The sequence below is a fragment of the Microtus oregoni genome, unplaced genomic scaffold (assembly GCF_018167655.1).
Source record: "Microtus oregoni isolate MIOR12 unplaced genomic scaffold, Mior012 000033F_ref0000390, whole genome shotgun sequence".
NCBI classification, from domain to species: domain Eukaryota; kingdom Metazoa; phylum Chordata; class Mammalia; order Rodentia; family Cricetidae; genus Microtus; species Microtus oregoni.
Genome location: NW_024543092.1, coordinates 17,429,695 through 17,445,751, shown reverse-complemented (window position 1 = coordinate 17,445,751; position 16,057 = coordinate 17,429,695). Strand labels below are relative to the sequence as shown.

The 16,057-nt window shown below is 46.8% G+C and overlaps 1 protein-coding gene across 1 annotated transcript in view; it reads right to left on the bottom strand.

Annotated features, from left to right (window-relative positions):
• Positions 1-16,057, bottom strand: part of Fndc1 (fibronectin type III domain containing 1) — a 134,842-nt gene that overhangs the window by 39,341 nt on the left and 79,444 nt on the right. The window contains exons 4-8 of the mRNA XM_041679991.1: positions 11,194-11,400; positions 7,481-7,579; positions 5,213-5,330; positions 2,812-2,999; positions 1,831-1,938 (exon numbers count right to left, since the gene is read on the bottom strand). Coding sequence (XP_041535925.1) covers positions 1,831-1,938; positions 2,812-2,999; positions 5,213-5,330; positions 7,481-7,579; positions 11,194-11,400 — 720 coding nt within the window. The remainder of the gene's footprint in view (positions 1-1,830; positions 1,939-2,811; positions 3,000-5,212; positions 5,331-7,480; positions 7,580-11,193; positions 11,401-16,057) is intronic.

Below are 16,057 nucleotides of genomic sequence, written 5' to 3'. Positions count from 1 at the left end.
AAAGCAAGAAGTGGGTGAACTTCCGTCCTACAAAACCTTACAATTAGATTCCTTAATGGGTTAGGTACATCTAGAAAAACTCCTAGCCTTATCAAAATGTGTACTCTCTTACTACGTTTTATGTTTCCCAGACACAGAAAATATCCCCAATTTATCATGAATTTTAATCTCACAATTATACCCATATGGAAACTAAACAGGGTTAAGATATATAAATCTCTTCCATCTGTAAGAACTCAGTAGCTCTCATTTCTGGCAACATTTGACTGGCGACCTGTGGTTTCCTTCGGCATTGGTTGTGAAATACACTAAGATGTGAGACAGAAAAAGAATGAGTCTGTATTATGAAAATAAATTCACTAGATGAGCAGTAACTACTGTTGTCAAAAACTGAAAATCTAATTAGCCAAAATGTTGTCTTTACTTCCTTTATGAGGAGTTTCCAGCCTCGCAGTCCTTAGACACAGGGAGCCAGGGTTTATGTTTTCATAAAAATCATGACTTAAAGGGGCCAATTAAATGTATATTTGTTTCATTTGTTCCTGTGGCGCATGGAGACAAACTTCTTTTGAAGAAAAAAATCCATTCTTTCTAAAAAGTGAACAGAAAAGACGTCATGCCAATCATCTTTCTGGAGACACACCGTTCTAATAAAGTCACATGACATGTGAGCCACGTCATCTTACGGTTGAATGAAAAAAAAACCAAACCATTTAATAGTTTCCTTCGGGAAATTCTCAAAGGAGACTGGTCATGGTTTTCTGTGTTTCTCTAAGCCTGAACAAACTCCTCAGAGCTTTTGTTGGTATCAGATTTAAATTTGCAAACCAAACCTAATGTGGTACTTTGAATGTAATTGGCCCCCATAATCTCCTAGGGAGTGGCACTATTAGGAGGTGTGTCCTTGTTGGAGGAAATGTGTCACTGTGGGTGGGCTTTGAGGTCTTCTATGCTCAAGATACCATTCAGTGTCTCAGTTCACTTCCTGTTGCCTGTGCAAGATGTAGAGCTCTCGGGTCCCTCTCCAGCACCATGACTGCCCGCACACCACCGTGTCCCACCACGATGATAATGAACTGAATGTCACCCCAATTAAACATTTTCCTTTATACAAGTTCCTGTGGTCATGGTGTCTCCTCACAGCAACAGAAACCCTAACTAAGGCACCTTGTAACAATAGAAAGATTCCTTTCTCTAATAGAGGTTCCATCCTTCCTACTGTGAGGTGCACTTGTCAGCAAAGCCAGGCAAAATCCAGCGTGAGTCTTTAAAATGTCTCCAGATTTCTGAACCTTTTCCATTGTTTTCTTAGCAGTCTTCACCAGCTGTACACATCTCTTTATCCTTTTATCCTTTTAAGGCTCTGATAATCTTTTTCTCTATTATTTTCATCCTTTCCTTGACCCAAATAAATCAATGCAGGCTGAAATTTAGGGAACAAATCCACTTTCTGGAAGTTATAACTTAAGGTTTTCAGCCCCATTAAAAGTATTTACTGTGTCATTAAAGATCTTTATGGTCCCGGCCGACCCCTGCCAGCTTCTCCTTTCAGGATCTCGCAGGCACAAGGGAAAGCTCTAGATTTAGCACAGGGTATAAAGGCTATGACAGCACATAGTACAGTTAAAAATGTCTCCAGGGTGACTAGCCTAAAGATCCCGCCTGCAGGAAGATCACAAGAATAGTTCGCAGGGGATCACGTACAGCTCAGGAAGCCTCCGTGTCCCCTGGGTTAGCATCTCACGGTACATGGTGCCTGTCTAGTTTCTGTCAGTCACCAGAGTAGCGTTGCTCAGGAAGAACACTAGCAGGTAAAGAGGAGACAGCTACCTTTCACTTTCCCCTCGGTCTCTGGCAGTGCGTCCCAGGACACGGTGACAACCGTGGGCTTGCCACTGACTGGCCAGACATTCAGGTTCTCCGGGGCAGTGGTGGGAGCTAGAGGATGGCAGAAAACAAAGATGTCACAGGGCTCTCGTGCACCTTCCAAGTGGAGGTAGAGACAGGCCCCTCCCACACTATCTACTAAATAGATACTGTGTTCACGTCGATGACACACGAGCGATAGCTCTATACTAGCTTTCTGGAAAGTGACTTAATGTCACTTCCTCCAACTCATGCAGCGAGTTTAGAAATAGGCTTTTAGAAATTCCAATTTTATCTTCTGGCTCAATATCACAGAATCAGAACTGCAAAATCTCTAACATCCTTTCGGTGCAACTTTTGTCTTTCTGACAGGGACTCACTATGTTACCCTCGCTGGTCTGGAACTCGATAAGTAGACCAGGCTAGCCTTGGGTTCACATAGATCCACCGCTTCTGTGTCCCAAGTGCTGGTATAATAGTCATGCTGCCATATCCAGCCTCCTACCACTTTTAAAGGTGTAGTTCTGGCTGTTATTGAGTAATATTGGCTACAGAAAAGAAGTTCCCTAAATTCAAATATAACCCCAACCTCAGGAAGAACATATATCAAAAGCTAGGCCACCCAGGGACATCCGTGGCCACAACAGCAACTTGTGTATGCTACACCCTGGAACTCAGTAGGTTTGACATGGCAGAAGAACATTTTGGCAAAAACGGGCTACCACAGTACAAAGCATAGGCCCAACACAAACCACTCCTTAACCTCTTCCATTTATCTCTTTCCCTTTTAATTTAATAGTTCTGAACCCAAACTCTAACTCTAATACAAACTCTACTAGTAAGATTTTAGTTAGTGAGACTTTAAACATGGCCGGCGCTACCCTGTGTCACCCTGACTTCTCAGTGGTCCCCAGTAGAAAGCCCAAGGCCATTTCAGACACAAACCAGATTCCGGCGTTCTCTGGAAGATGGAGGCGCTCCACTTGCCGTCTCGTTCACCTTGTGAAATCCGGACTGCGAATTCATACACCGTGTCTGGGATCAGGTTGTCCACCAGTACACGCCTGTTAGACACTTGCTTGTAATCCCACCTGGCCGACTCCCCCTTCTCACGGTAGCGCACGGTGTACTGTCTATGAAAAAACACAATCAACAATCCTCGTGGGGGCCAGAGTCTTTGAAGCTAAATTCCAGATTCCTTGCTGCTTGTTTCTCCCTGGTGACTTTTGGAAGGTGAGGGGGGAGATGTGAGGAGAAAAATCTAAGCTTTGACTGTATCATTGGCTCTCAGAATCTGCAGACAGGGTCCCTGGAAAGAAGTGTAAAACAGGCCAAGAAATATAGAGTGTATTGCTGTCCAAGACTGAAAATGTCCCAGTGTTCCAAAGACCAAACAGAAAAGACAAAAGGAAGGGGTAAAGGGAGGCCAGCAGTGGTGTGTGTGCACATGGATTGAAGAATGTGACAGTCCCAAGAACACACACACATGAATGCGCACATAAAAACCCTCATTTCATGCTCATTTGGGCATGTTCTACAGGCTCAGAACAGGGAACAAGTGGCCTTGAATAGACTGACTGCTGTGAAATGGAGCAGGACAGAGTGGCTTAGAGAGGCCCAGTATGATCTGCAGAGGGAGAAACACCCAATGTACTGATTCTCAGAAACAAAGACAGCATACATCTACAACACTCTCAGGGCAGCAAACTCTAAAGCCTGGACGTCTTTTAATCAAGCTTTCCTTCATGACTTCTCATTAGAAAGCCTTTGAGGCATTAAAAATGTTCTGTTCAGGGATCAAGAGAGTTCAGTTGGTAAAGTGTTTGCAAGGCAAGTGTAAGGACCAGAATCTGATTCACAAAAACCATGTAGGAAAAAAACCAGGCATGGGGGTACATGCTTATAATACCAGACAGGGTCACCCCAGGACTTGCTGGCCAGCCAGCCTAGCCTACTTGGCAAACTTCAGGCCAGTGAGAGAGTCTCTATCAGGATCATAAATAAAAAAGACAGAAGATACCTGAGGAACAGCAACCGAGGTTGACCTCTGGCTTCTGCATGCACAGGTACATGTGTGTGCATACAAGTGTTATCAGTTATGTGTAGATGGCAGGAGAAGGCATCAGCTGAAGACACAGCACAGCAATGGATAAAGCATTCCTTCTGAGGAGAGTTCTAGTTTCCTCTGGTTTTCAACAAGGCGTTGGAAACCAAAGCCCAAGGGTAATTATGAATGCTTCCTGTTGGGGGAGAGTATACTGACAGAGAAGCACAGTGACTGCTCTGAGCACCTCAACAGGGGTCATTCTGCCAGCAGACAGTCAAGCCTATCCTGTACCTACTAGGGATCATAGTGTATACACATTCATAATCTGAGCATTGTATTTCTTATATTTCAAAGTATGTCCCACTTTCCTGCTGTAGACAGGTCCAAAACTCAGTACATAGTAATCAGGCTACAAATCTTTGGCTTTTTCTTGGTTGTACAAACTATCAAGTCTTAAAACATAGAAAATTTTTTTTACTCATATTAGCGGAATTTCTCTGCAGTTTGGAAAACCATGAAACTCATATAAAGATGATTCTAACTTGATAAAGTTGTTTTGTCTGTGGCTACTACAGATGGGTATAAAAGACAGACCAGCACAACATCATGAACTAAGAAAAGGTGCTCTTTGTTACACACAGCAAGCAGGACATGACATACTTCAGAGATCAGCGAATGTCTACAGAGAAGCCACGTGTGCACCATTCAACAAGCATCTACCACTCTACATAAAAATCCATCCTGCCTTGACTCTTCAAGAAGACTCCTCTCACCGTGAACTCAGCACAGAGGGAAACTGAGGCCAGGGAACAACAAGCATAGGAAATTTCCACACAGACAAAATGGAGCCCGAGAAATGTGAATTCCTGTTCCATGAATTACACTCCCAGGTCCTATTTGATTTGCAGGAAACAGCTTGCCACAGAGTCCTGGAACATTCAGTAGCAAAAGAGGGGTTGGCACCCACACAGGCAAGAAAATGAAATCAGGATAGAGAGATGGGTCAGTGGTTAAAAGCACTGGGCTCTTCCATAGGATCCAGGTTTGGTTCCCAGCACCTGCATGGCGGCTCACAACTATCTATAACCCCAGTTGCAGGATATCCGATGCCCTCTTCTACCTCTGTAGACACCAATCGTGCACATGGTACACGAGTCCACATGCATACATGCAAGCAAAACACTGATGCACAAGAAGTAAAATAAATAAATCTTTACAAAGCTAAAAAAGAAAATTACTGAATGAAGTCCAGAGAAGCTGTGTTCCTCATACATAAGGATAAGAAATAAGCGTATGTACCTTGATGCGACAACTCTCTTCTGTTTCTCCACAAGAGGGTCCACCCAGGCTACGAGTACGGACTGAGATGACATGACCCGGACACTGATATCTTCAGGTACATCCAGCTCCCTGTCCTCTGGAATGACAGTGGGCACACAAAACGGCTCCTCTTACCATAGGTTCTCTACTGACTTCCTCAGGCCATGCCATGCCTAACTTTTAGTTGCTTGTTCTTAATTCAGGTCAAACGAGATAAGCAGAAAGATAAGAGATCACTCTGTCTGTATTGGGGGAGAGAGGTGGAAAGAAACTTTGCCCCCGAAGGAAGTGGCACTATTAGGAGGTGTAGCTTTGTTGAAGTGAGTGTGACCTCAGTGGAGGAAGTGTGTCACTGTGGGGAGGGCTTTGAGGTCTCTTTTGCTCAAGCTTCCCTCGGTGTGACACTGAGTCTGCTTCCGGTTGCCTGCAAGAAGTAGGCCTCTCAGTGCTTCTCCAGCACCACGTCACACCATGATGATAGTGGGTTGAACCTCTGAACTCTCATCCACCACCCCAGCTGAATGTTTTCCTTCATACAAGTCGCCGTGGTCAAGGTGTCTCTCCACAACAATAGAAACACCAGCTAAGATGAGGGAGATCTCCACTTTTCTTAACCATTCTCTAGGAAGTAAGGAGTTCACTGTAAAAGCTAACCGAGCCAAGCAGCATCAGAGGAGTGCAAAGGAGCTGCTACCCCTTCTTAGAAAACGCTGCAAGAAACTCTGCGTTTGCTCATTACATGCTGCAAATTTCTTAGAATACTAAAACCTTCATGAGGCTATGTGGGGGTGGGAGTTCACATTGCTAGTCTTTAGAGATGGGGATGTGAAGTAAAGATTCTGCTTTAAACAATGATTATGAATTTCATGGGAATCAATGTTCTTCACACTTTGGAGTACGTGGTTGCAAGGCAGATTAAATGTTATATTCAGATATAAGATAGAGGTAAGTTTGTCAGTTTCTTGCTGCCATTTATTTTTGTCATCAAAAATGTAGTCACAAAGTTCACCATCTTACTCCAGTCTGTAACTAAGACCCACAAGGTGTCCTCAGCTTTGCTTTCTAACTCTCTTATGTTTTGGTTTTCTGTATATGGGTCATTTAATTTCAAAAGAATACATATTTGACCTAAGTGAGGAAAGTTGGAACAGACTGTTAGAAAAGCCGCCCAAGCTCTATGTAGTAATCTTCGAATGATACAAATGAACCAGGATCTAGGTGGGACATCCCTATGCAGCGTGGAAAACCAGAGCAAGTTCCATTTCACACTGGGACCCTGCTGGGGTTTCCTCCTATCCTGTTTAGCTTTTGGCAACCTGACACCAGCTAGTCAGGAAGAGAGAGCCTAAGCTGAAGAACTGCCCTGATGAGATTGGCCTGGGGCCATGTCTATAAGAGATTATCTTGATTGATGACTGGTGTGGGAAGACCAACTAGGGCCCATCCCAGGGAGGTGGGCCTGGGCTTGAGCCAGCAGGTGGGCCAGAAGCACAGCAGGGCTTCTGCTTCAGTCCTGGCTTAGGTGTTCACCTTGACTTCCCTCAAGGGATGACTGTCACCCGAAAGGGTAATAGGACATTAACCCTTTCCTCTCCTAAGCTGCTTCCGGTCATGGTGTTTATCGCAGCAGCAAAAAGGAGCTAGAGCCCCTTAACTGAGGTTCATGGCCAGAAAAGGTGTGTGATTGGCTAATATTATGAGTGATATAACAAATAACCACCAATGGGTGTGAGAAAAAGATACGTCAATAAGTGCACAGTGATTGAGATATTAGTGAACCCACAATTATGTATTTTCACACTACTCTCAATGCCATTGCATCTACATAAAGTGAGCTACGGTGGTGTGTGCGCCTCCATGCTGCTCCAGCACACCTCTGCTTTCTCCTGCTGGGTTCAGTGTCTCACTGGGGACAATTACAGATGGACAAGGTTGTGTCTTTCCATGGCACGATGCCTCACTCCCTCTAGCACTGCAAAACAACTGTACTGCTAAGCTATCTGCAATCCACAGTGAAACAGTCTTCATCCAAAGACTTCTCCTGTCTCTACGCATGAAAGAAACGTGTTCGTACCTCTGACACTCTACCCTATAGTTTCCTTCAGTTCCCTTGAAAGTCACCAACCCCATCACCCCATCACAGTTAGCACCATGGGGAACACCCATCACCCCATCACAGCCAGCACATGTGGAACACAGCAGTCACCCCAGACCATGGCTTCACCAACTGCATCCCTGGGAACATACCTGAATTCTTCCGTTTCGTGAGGGCAGCCCTATAGACAGGCTGACTCTGCCCCTGGGAGTTGGTGGACTGCAGGGAGACCACATACACCGACTCAGAGGCTGTGGACCAAAGAGCAGGACATGGGACAGTGCCCTCATTCCCCAGGACCCTCTCTGCCCTAAGAGCTTCCCCTCCCCTGCCCCAACTATGCTAAGCATTTCACATGCCAGTCTTCATGCCCACTGTGCCTTATCACGATCTTTATTTCACAGGAAAGTCAGACTCAGAGAGGTAAGGCAACTGCCAAAGTCACAGAGGAGTTGGGTCTTCCAACCGGTTCTACCCAACTTTGAGACCCAGGCTCTTACTAATTTCTGCTGAGGAAGGAGCGGACCCTAAGCAGCTGTCACAGAGATAGAACAGAAAGCATCCAACACTAAATGTACACTTCTCTCTATGCCTTGGTTATTAAATACTGGGTGGAAATACAACCTCCAAACTGACAGCAGCATCACCACCCAATGACCCAGAGCATCCCATATACTCCCCATCAATGCAATCCTTGGCTGGCTCATTTCTCAGCCTCTGATGTATGAGAACAGAGTACCACATTTCACTTCCCAAGGGTCTCCAGTCTGCATCTTCCTAAAGGTCTCTAGACTTGCTTGTCTTCTATCAGTTACCACTCCTGCCTAGGGCCTAATCTCATCATCTCCTCTCCTTTCTGTCGTCCTGAGGCTGCTCCACCCGCAGGGCTTAACCCATCCTCTTCTGTGTGGGACCTACTTTGACTATCGCTTTGGCCTCGCTACATCTCCCAGGGATTTCCCAAATACAGAAGACCACCAATAAAGTGTGTTTGGTGATTGTCTAGGGGTGAGATGCATTGCCAATGTGACTTCAAGCCAGTCTCTACGGTTCCTCAGTGTGTGTCCACTTCCTGCAATGCCCCGTGGATGGTGGCATCTCTGTGGTGAACAGTGCAGAAGACCTCACAAAGACGGGTTTCCCAGGGCACAGCATACCCCAGAGAATTCCCTTCACCCTCACCCCACTCTGCCCTGGTTGTATGAGGCCCTTCTCCCCACACAAACCCACAATGAGAAGCCCAATCTGTCCACGAGAAGACAACTCAAGAGCTAACATATTGTAGAAGAAGCTGGGAAGGGCCTACCCTGTGTGATTACACACTGGGCTTAGAGGTCACATACACCTTAGGTCCAAACTTGTTCAAGTTTAGGCAGCAAAAGAACAAGTTCATATCATCTTCAGGTGAGCAGAGCTGTAGTATTGAAGAGAAGAAAAGCCAACAGGGCAACCGTGAAGGACAGGACAATGCCAAATTGCGTTTTAGTGTCTGATATGAGCGAGGGTCCTCTGAGCATTCACGGAAGTGTTCCATGTGAACAGAACTCCCCCACAGTATTGGAGCTGCAAAGAGTGTCTCCTCTTGAGCTGGATGACTGGGTAGACTTTGGTCTGTATCATGAAGCCAGAGCTGAACAACATGCAGAATGAAACCATCCATGGGCAAAGGGACAGCTCAAGAGCGAGGGACTGGAGTGATCCCAGATTCTTCTATGGTTTCACACCACCAAGTCTCCTTTTCCACATCTGCTCTTCATGGAGCACACCCAGCCTGGATTCTTCCTTCTGCTTCCTCGGCTCTCGCTACATTTCTTGTGGCACTGGAGGAGAGGGCTGGCTTGTGTCTTTTGGCTGGGCTTTGAGATAGCTCAGAGGTTCCGTGTGGCTCAGAAGGGCTTGTGCCTCCTTGTGGGAACCATGTGGATACAAATAACACCATACCGCTGTCTCTTGGAATACCACACCGTCGTCTCCTGCTGGAAGCACCCAATCAAGGAACTTGATAGACACTTTCCTGGAGTGTGCAGCAGGCAGCTGAATATAGCGTCTGATGAAGCAGAGACTTCTGGGATGCTTCAGGAAGAGGAGCAGAGCCACTGCCCAGGGTCTTCACCAGTTCAAATCTGAGCCGCTCACACTACAGCATGGTCCAGGGAGCCAGGCCTGGGGGTCCAGGGAACTGTCAGAGTGTCTGCCTAGGCTCCCTAATGGTCTGTACTTACGCCCTTAGCAGATGAAATCTCAGAGAAAACCAGCAGTGCAAGCTGTAGGCTTCCTTCCCAGAACTCTGTCTCCAGGAAGCTACTCTGACCCAGGGCTCTTCCCTGAACTCAAAGCACTGTGCATCACGGCCTGGCTGCAAGTCTCTCTCCTGCATGCCATGACTCTACTCCCACTTCCTATAGTCTGCATGCTCCTCACCTATCTTGCAGAAGAACTTACTCTTTACGACAGAGGTGCCGAACAAGAGGCACCGTACTTCCTTTCCTGTGCTACGCTTAGATGCCACAGGCCAGTGGGAGCCTTGTTTGCTCCTTCCCACCATAGCCTCTGTTCCCAACAATGCCACTCTCCACCTCCGGCCTCCACACCTCTGAATGATGCAAGCCTCCTCCTTCTCTGTTTGCAAGGGCCCAAGAGACACCTGACTACCCTTGAGTGAAGAGACCAGATGATTTTCTAGAATCTTCTGAGTGGGCCCAGGAAGCCATAGCCTCTCCCTTGCTTGAGTCTTGACCGCTTAGAAATAAAAGAGGTTTGAACCATGAGGACCACAATTCTTATTTACTGGTAAAAGAGCAAGCAGAAAAGCATAAGCCAAAAGGCTTTCCAACCAGAGTTCTAGACAAGACAGTGTGCTGCCAGGGCCACCCTGACCCTTGAGTCTCTGTAGCCTGGCTTTTCCGGGGGAGGGTATATAAAGGAGCCCAGATATTAGATAAGGGGGCAGGGTCAAGAGTGACAGGGTCATTGGCACTTCCTCCATTTTGCAGCAGTCTTGGGGGCTACAACATCTTCTCAGAGCATGGTGTCCCCCTCTAGTTTGCTAATAAAGGTAATGACCTATTAAGACGGACCACACAGTATCTCCTGCTGCCCGCAAATGTGCCCACCAGCACTTCACAGCTAAGGCTACTATTGCCCAAAAGAAAGGAGTGAAGCCTGCCTGGCAGGTCTACTCAGTTGTCCTAGTGCTCACTCTCAATGGGACTCAGGGTACAGGGTCTCGGGAGTTGAAGAAAAAGCTGCAAAGAGCAACGTGATGATAACAAGATCATATTTTCCCTCTCCACACATATCACCTCTAGCAAAGAGGCCTGGCTCAAGGCATCTGTGTGTCGAAATAACTTAGAAGAAGAGAGGTCCTTCCACTGATTAAGGTTAATATGCCGGGGTCCGAGACAGGATGGGACAAAGAGATGTGGTTTGAATGAGAAATGTCCCCATGGGTTTATGAGTTTCAACACTTGGCCCCAAGTTGATGACACTGTCTCAGAAGGTCACAGAACCTTCACAGGGTGAGGCTTGCTGGCAAAAGTGTGTCACCAGAGGCGAGTCTTGTAGGTTTTGTAGCTGGTTCCTACTTCCTGTTCTCTCTGTTTCTTGTTCTGCCATGATTCGAGAAGTCCCAGCTACACACTCCCGCCACCATGCCTTCTCCTCTGTGTTGGGTTCCATCCCCTCAACTGTGAGCCAAAGTAACCCCTTCCTGCCTAAAGTTTCCTTAGTGGAGCATCTTGTCACAGCAAGCAGAAAAGTAACTAACACCTTGGATAATCATCATAGCTGGGAGAACTAAGACAGCGCCCTGTCTTGAACGTGTTTCTAAATACTGGAGATGGAAGCATTGGAATTTCAAACTCACCGAGCTTTTTGATTTCATGTGATCGCTCATCTCTGGTCAGTGGGACATAATTCATCTTCCGGCCACTTTCCCCATAGCCCAGAAGGAAACCCCGAGATCTGCGTGGACTCTTGGCTCCAGACAGGCGTGGCGCCTTCCATGCAACAGACAGCCTGTCATCTGAGGCTCGGACACGCATGCGCACAGGCTTGTTGGGCACTTCCTTTTCTTAAAAAAGACATGACATAGAAACAATTAAATGATGCACCACATGGAGTTCATATCATGTATGTGAAATCTCTGCACACACCGAATCTATCAATTAATTGCTGAGCTTAACGCACTCATTTTGGGTGACCTGTTCTGTTAAGTTCACGGGCTTCTGTTTCTTGCTAAGAGGTCTCCTGAAGTTAAAATGAAAGCATTCCATGTGGCGGGGCTGCCGGCCACAGACCTTGGAGGCTTTGTGATGTCCTTTTTCATCTGCTTTCTTTCACCCCCTTACAGCCAGACAGGCTATATACTCATCGGTGAGAGCTAACGGAAGATATTAAAATATAGCGGCGAGTCCTTAATTAGCTGCTGTTTGTAACTGGCCTCCAGGAGGCTTTTGCCCTGCCGTGTTGAAAAGACGATTTTCCTTGCTTTAACAAACTAGACTAACTGATTTCACTGGAGTCTCTAGTCCTATCCCCATGTAAGCCCCGCCCCATGACAAATCTTGGCTATGCCCCACGATTGCGGCTATCCCCAGGGTCTCTGGCTTTCTTATTAACAAATCAGCTTCCGTAAATCTTGAACTGACGTGAAATGTTCCCATTGTTAACTTTCTCAGAGTAGTGTGTCCTGGGGAGTTTTGTATCTGCATTAAGAACTGATGTGTTGAGGAACCAGGGTTTGTGGATCAGGTGACCACAATGTTTGCCCATTTTTAGCCTTCAGGCCCTCATTTGTGGATGCTGCTAAGCAAAAAAGCATCTCTCTGATCGTATAAGACAATTGTTTCCAACCCTCCTTTCTTTGTCATCTGTATTAACTACAGCCCCCATTCACACTAATTCTATTAGACTAGAAACTCCAAGCTCAGATGCCATCCAAAAACTCATGCCATGGTTAGCGTCAGCTTCATCCACACACATGGGCAGCCATGTCTGGCAGCTACTCTGAAATGACCGTCTCCAATGTTATTCACGTAAGCAAAGGACCACGCCTTTGTGGGTGCCTGGAGTAGCTTATCGAGCCACTGGATACCCCTCCTTAAAGGCATCTGAGAATGGCATATAAGTTGTAACAGAAGTTTTCCCCAATATACAAAAGGTTAAACTTTTTGTAATTCAACAGGATGATCCAGTAAGCCCAGGAGAGGCACTTTCTGCTGCGTAGGTCCGACACTCCCAGCCTGCACTTGTTTTTTATCCCTGAGTCCTCTCCAGTCAACGACTTAAGGGGGACCTGGTGTCCCCTGGACTAGTCTGTCCTTTAGGGTAGTTGCTGGTTTCATCTCTGAATAGACTCTCACTCGGAAAACCCTGCACTCATCAGCAGAATGTCGAGCAGTGATGAGCAAAGACCCTTGAATTCTGTAGTGATGGGATCAACAAAGGGGAGAGAATGGAGTTCCCAGAGCAAGGAGCTTCGTCAAGACCACACAAGTTTGTTGGCTGTGGCGTGCATCCTGGAGCTCCAATGTGTCCTACTGCCTATCAAACATTAACCACATAACCCTGTGGCAGAGATAGCAGCTGTCCTAATGTACTGAGCAGCTCCTGCCACCAGCATTGCCAATCCTCCTACAGGGGCCCTGGAATGTGGCCAGGCCCAAAGAACAACTGATAACCCAACACGACGAGCTATGTTAGATAGAACTTTAAAGTCAGCAACAACCTCTCCCATCTGCAGCCTGGTTGTCCACATAGTGCCTCGGGGTCAGGAGGGAAGACATTCATACGCAGGGACAAAGAGATAAAGTCACAGGACCGTGTAGTGTCGCCAGGGATGTGAATTCCCCCATTCTAATCCTGAGTGCTCTACCTGTTTAAACTCATGGCTCACTCCATACACACTCCCACTAGTCACACTCCCACTAGCCACACTCCCACTAGTCACACTCCCACTAGTCACACTCCCACTAGTCACACTCCCACTAGTCACACTCCCACTAGTCACACTCCCACTAGCCACACTCCCACTAGCCACACTCCCACTAGTCACACTCCCACTAGTCACACTCCCACTAGTCACACTCCCACTAGTCACACTCCCACTAGCCACACTCCCACTAGCCACACTCCCACTAGTCACACTCCCACTAGTCACACTCCCACTAGCCACACTCCCACTAGTCACACTCCCACTAGTCACACTCCCACTAGTCACACTCCCACTAGTCACACTCCCACTAGTCACACTCCCACTAGCCACACTCCCACTAGCCACACTCCCACTAGCCACACTCCCACTAGTCACACTCCCACTAGTCACACTCCCACTAGTCACACTCCCACTAGTCACACTCCCACTAGCCACACTCCCACTAGTCACACTCCCACTAGTCACACTCCCACTAGTCACACTCCCACTAGTCACACTCCCACTAGCCACACTCCCACTAGTCACACTCCCACTAGTCACACTCCCACTAGCCACACTCCCACTAGTCACACTCCCACTAGCCACACTCCCACTAGTCACACTCCCACTAGCCACACTCCCACTAGCCACCCCGCGTCTACTACTCACCAGTATGAAGCTAGAGTCTGAGTCTAGACAGGCTCCCCGAGGAGTGGGCACACTGTGCCCAGCCAGCTGACTCTAAGCAAATCAAATGCAATATCTCCTTTCGGAGAAAAGAAAGGAGAGAGTTTGGCCAGAGGTTATTCCCAGGATAACAGGAGCGTGGGTGAAAGTCACAAAGTAAAGAGAGCACCCACCCCTCCAAACACAGCCTCTTCTCTCTCAAGGCTTTGATTTTCAAGCACTCTGGAACTTTCTTTCCTTTAGTGTTCTGGATTCTGTATGCTGCCAACTCTTTCCCAGATCATCCTGGAGCCAGTCTTAAAGCTGATGTGATAGGATTGTGTGCATCAGGAAAACATTCCGTATGGGCAGAGTTCGTTTGCAATTAAATTAAGTTTTTTTCTCTGCGCTGTGTGTGTTAGGCTTACAAAAGCCCTCTAAATTTTTCTAATAAATTCTGTAGATCTTTTATCTCAAAATCAGGAAGTCACAACTGCCAAGAGCAACCTGTCTCCCACCCACCAGGGCAGAGCGAGAGAGCAATCCAGGCTCGCACCCACCAGGGCAGAACATATTCACAACTTCAGAGTTGGCAGGACATATTCACCCATCAGTCTTAGCACAACCAAACCAGGTAAGTCACAGTTAGAGCTGCTGGGTCACAGAAGACCTGTGATAGCCTTCATAACTGAAATAGAATGCAAAGATATCATGAAGCAAAAACTCAGACTTTGTCTCAGCTCTGGATCCCATTCAGCTCCACAACTTGAGGGAAAATCACAGAGGATTGGATTTGTAGAAAGCCTTAACGATTACTAAAATAAATACGAGCATATTCTGTACTAAATTTAAATAGGATGTAACATGGTTTCCAGTTTGAAATCTTGGCAGATGAAGAGTAACTGGCCCAGCTGATCCGTGGGCTGCTCACTATCAAAGTTGGGACCTGGCACAGTTCTGACCCCAGGGGTCTGCCTCTATGTGACCTGGCTACTCTGGAGCCAGCTGCTGGAAAAGTTAAGACAGCAGGGAAGAATTCTGGAATAAATAAGAAAGCAGTGTTATAGAAAACAAACCACTTGTGGCATTGCTCCCAAGGGATGAGAAGCAGGGGAGGCAGGTGACATCCCAGAAGGTGAGTTCAGCACAAAAAACAGAGGAAATGTTCAGATTGGTGGGAAGAAGCCGAGGTTACTGGCCAGGAACTGTGTTTTCGCTTAGTCTACTGTTTCTGAGCCCAAACCTGGGTGAGCGACCAGACTCAGAGTCACTTGTCCTGCCCAACCTCCAGGAGTCTCTAGAACATTCTTCTTCCTCCTCCTCCTCCTCATGATACTTCTCCATCTCAGCTTGATGAAACCATCTTATCACCAGACTTCCCCATCTGCTTATTCAAGATTTCAGTTTATTTTTTAATAACTTGTCATTATTTTATTGTGTCCTCTAGAAATTCATATATTGATGTCTTAAACCCAAAACCTCAAGATAGGGCTATATTGGGGTATAGGGTCCTTAAAGAGATAACCAAGTTTAAATGAGGCTATCAGGGTATGCCTTCATCCAACCAAACTGGTGTTCTTCCAGAAAGAAGGGTGCAGGCCCACAGACGCTTGCCGTCTCTGGTGTAAGACAGAGGGAGGTCGGGATAAAGACAGAAAGAGGAGGAGGCCATCTATAAACAGAGAATTATCCGGGTTCAAGCCTGCTCACACTTTGCTCTCAGGCCTCTGCAGAACCATCGGAAACACATTTGGTTGTGCAAGCCCTATCGCCTCCATAGGTGGCAGCCCCAGCCAACACTGGGCTGATGCATTGTGGTTCACTTAGCTGCTTCTTGGTTTTATTTCCCATTAGTGTGTACATTCCATGCCAATGAGCCCTCCTTGTCCATCTTGTCCCTCGGGCTAGAGACCTCTGGGTCCGATGCTGGCAAAACCACAGGCACTGAAGGAATCGATTAACAACCGAAGTTCTATTTTCAGGTAAAGACTATTTGGATCTGATAGATCTAAGACAGCCTAAGATCCAGGAGGCCTTCTGGAATTTGAACTGAAATCCTTGTTTTCAGCAGAATGAAGGATGAATTCTCCTTGATTTCAAAGCAGAGCACCTGGTGAAATACCAGACACTGTCGGCTGAAGCACCAGAC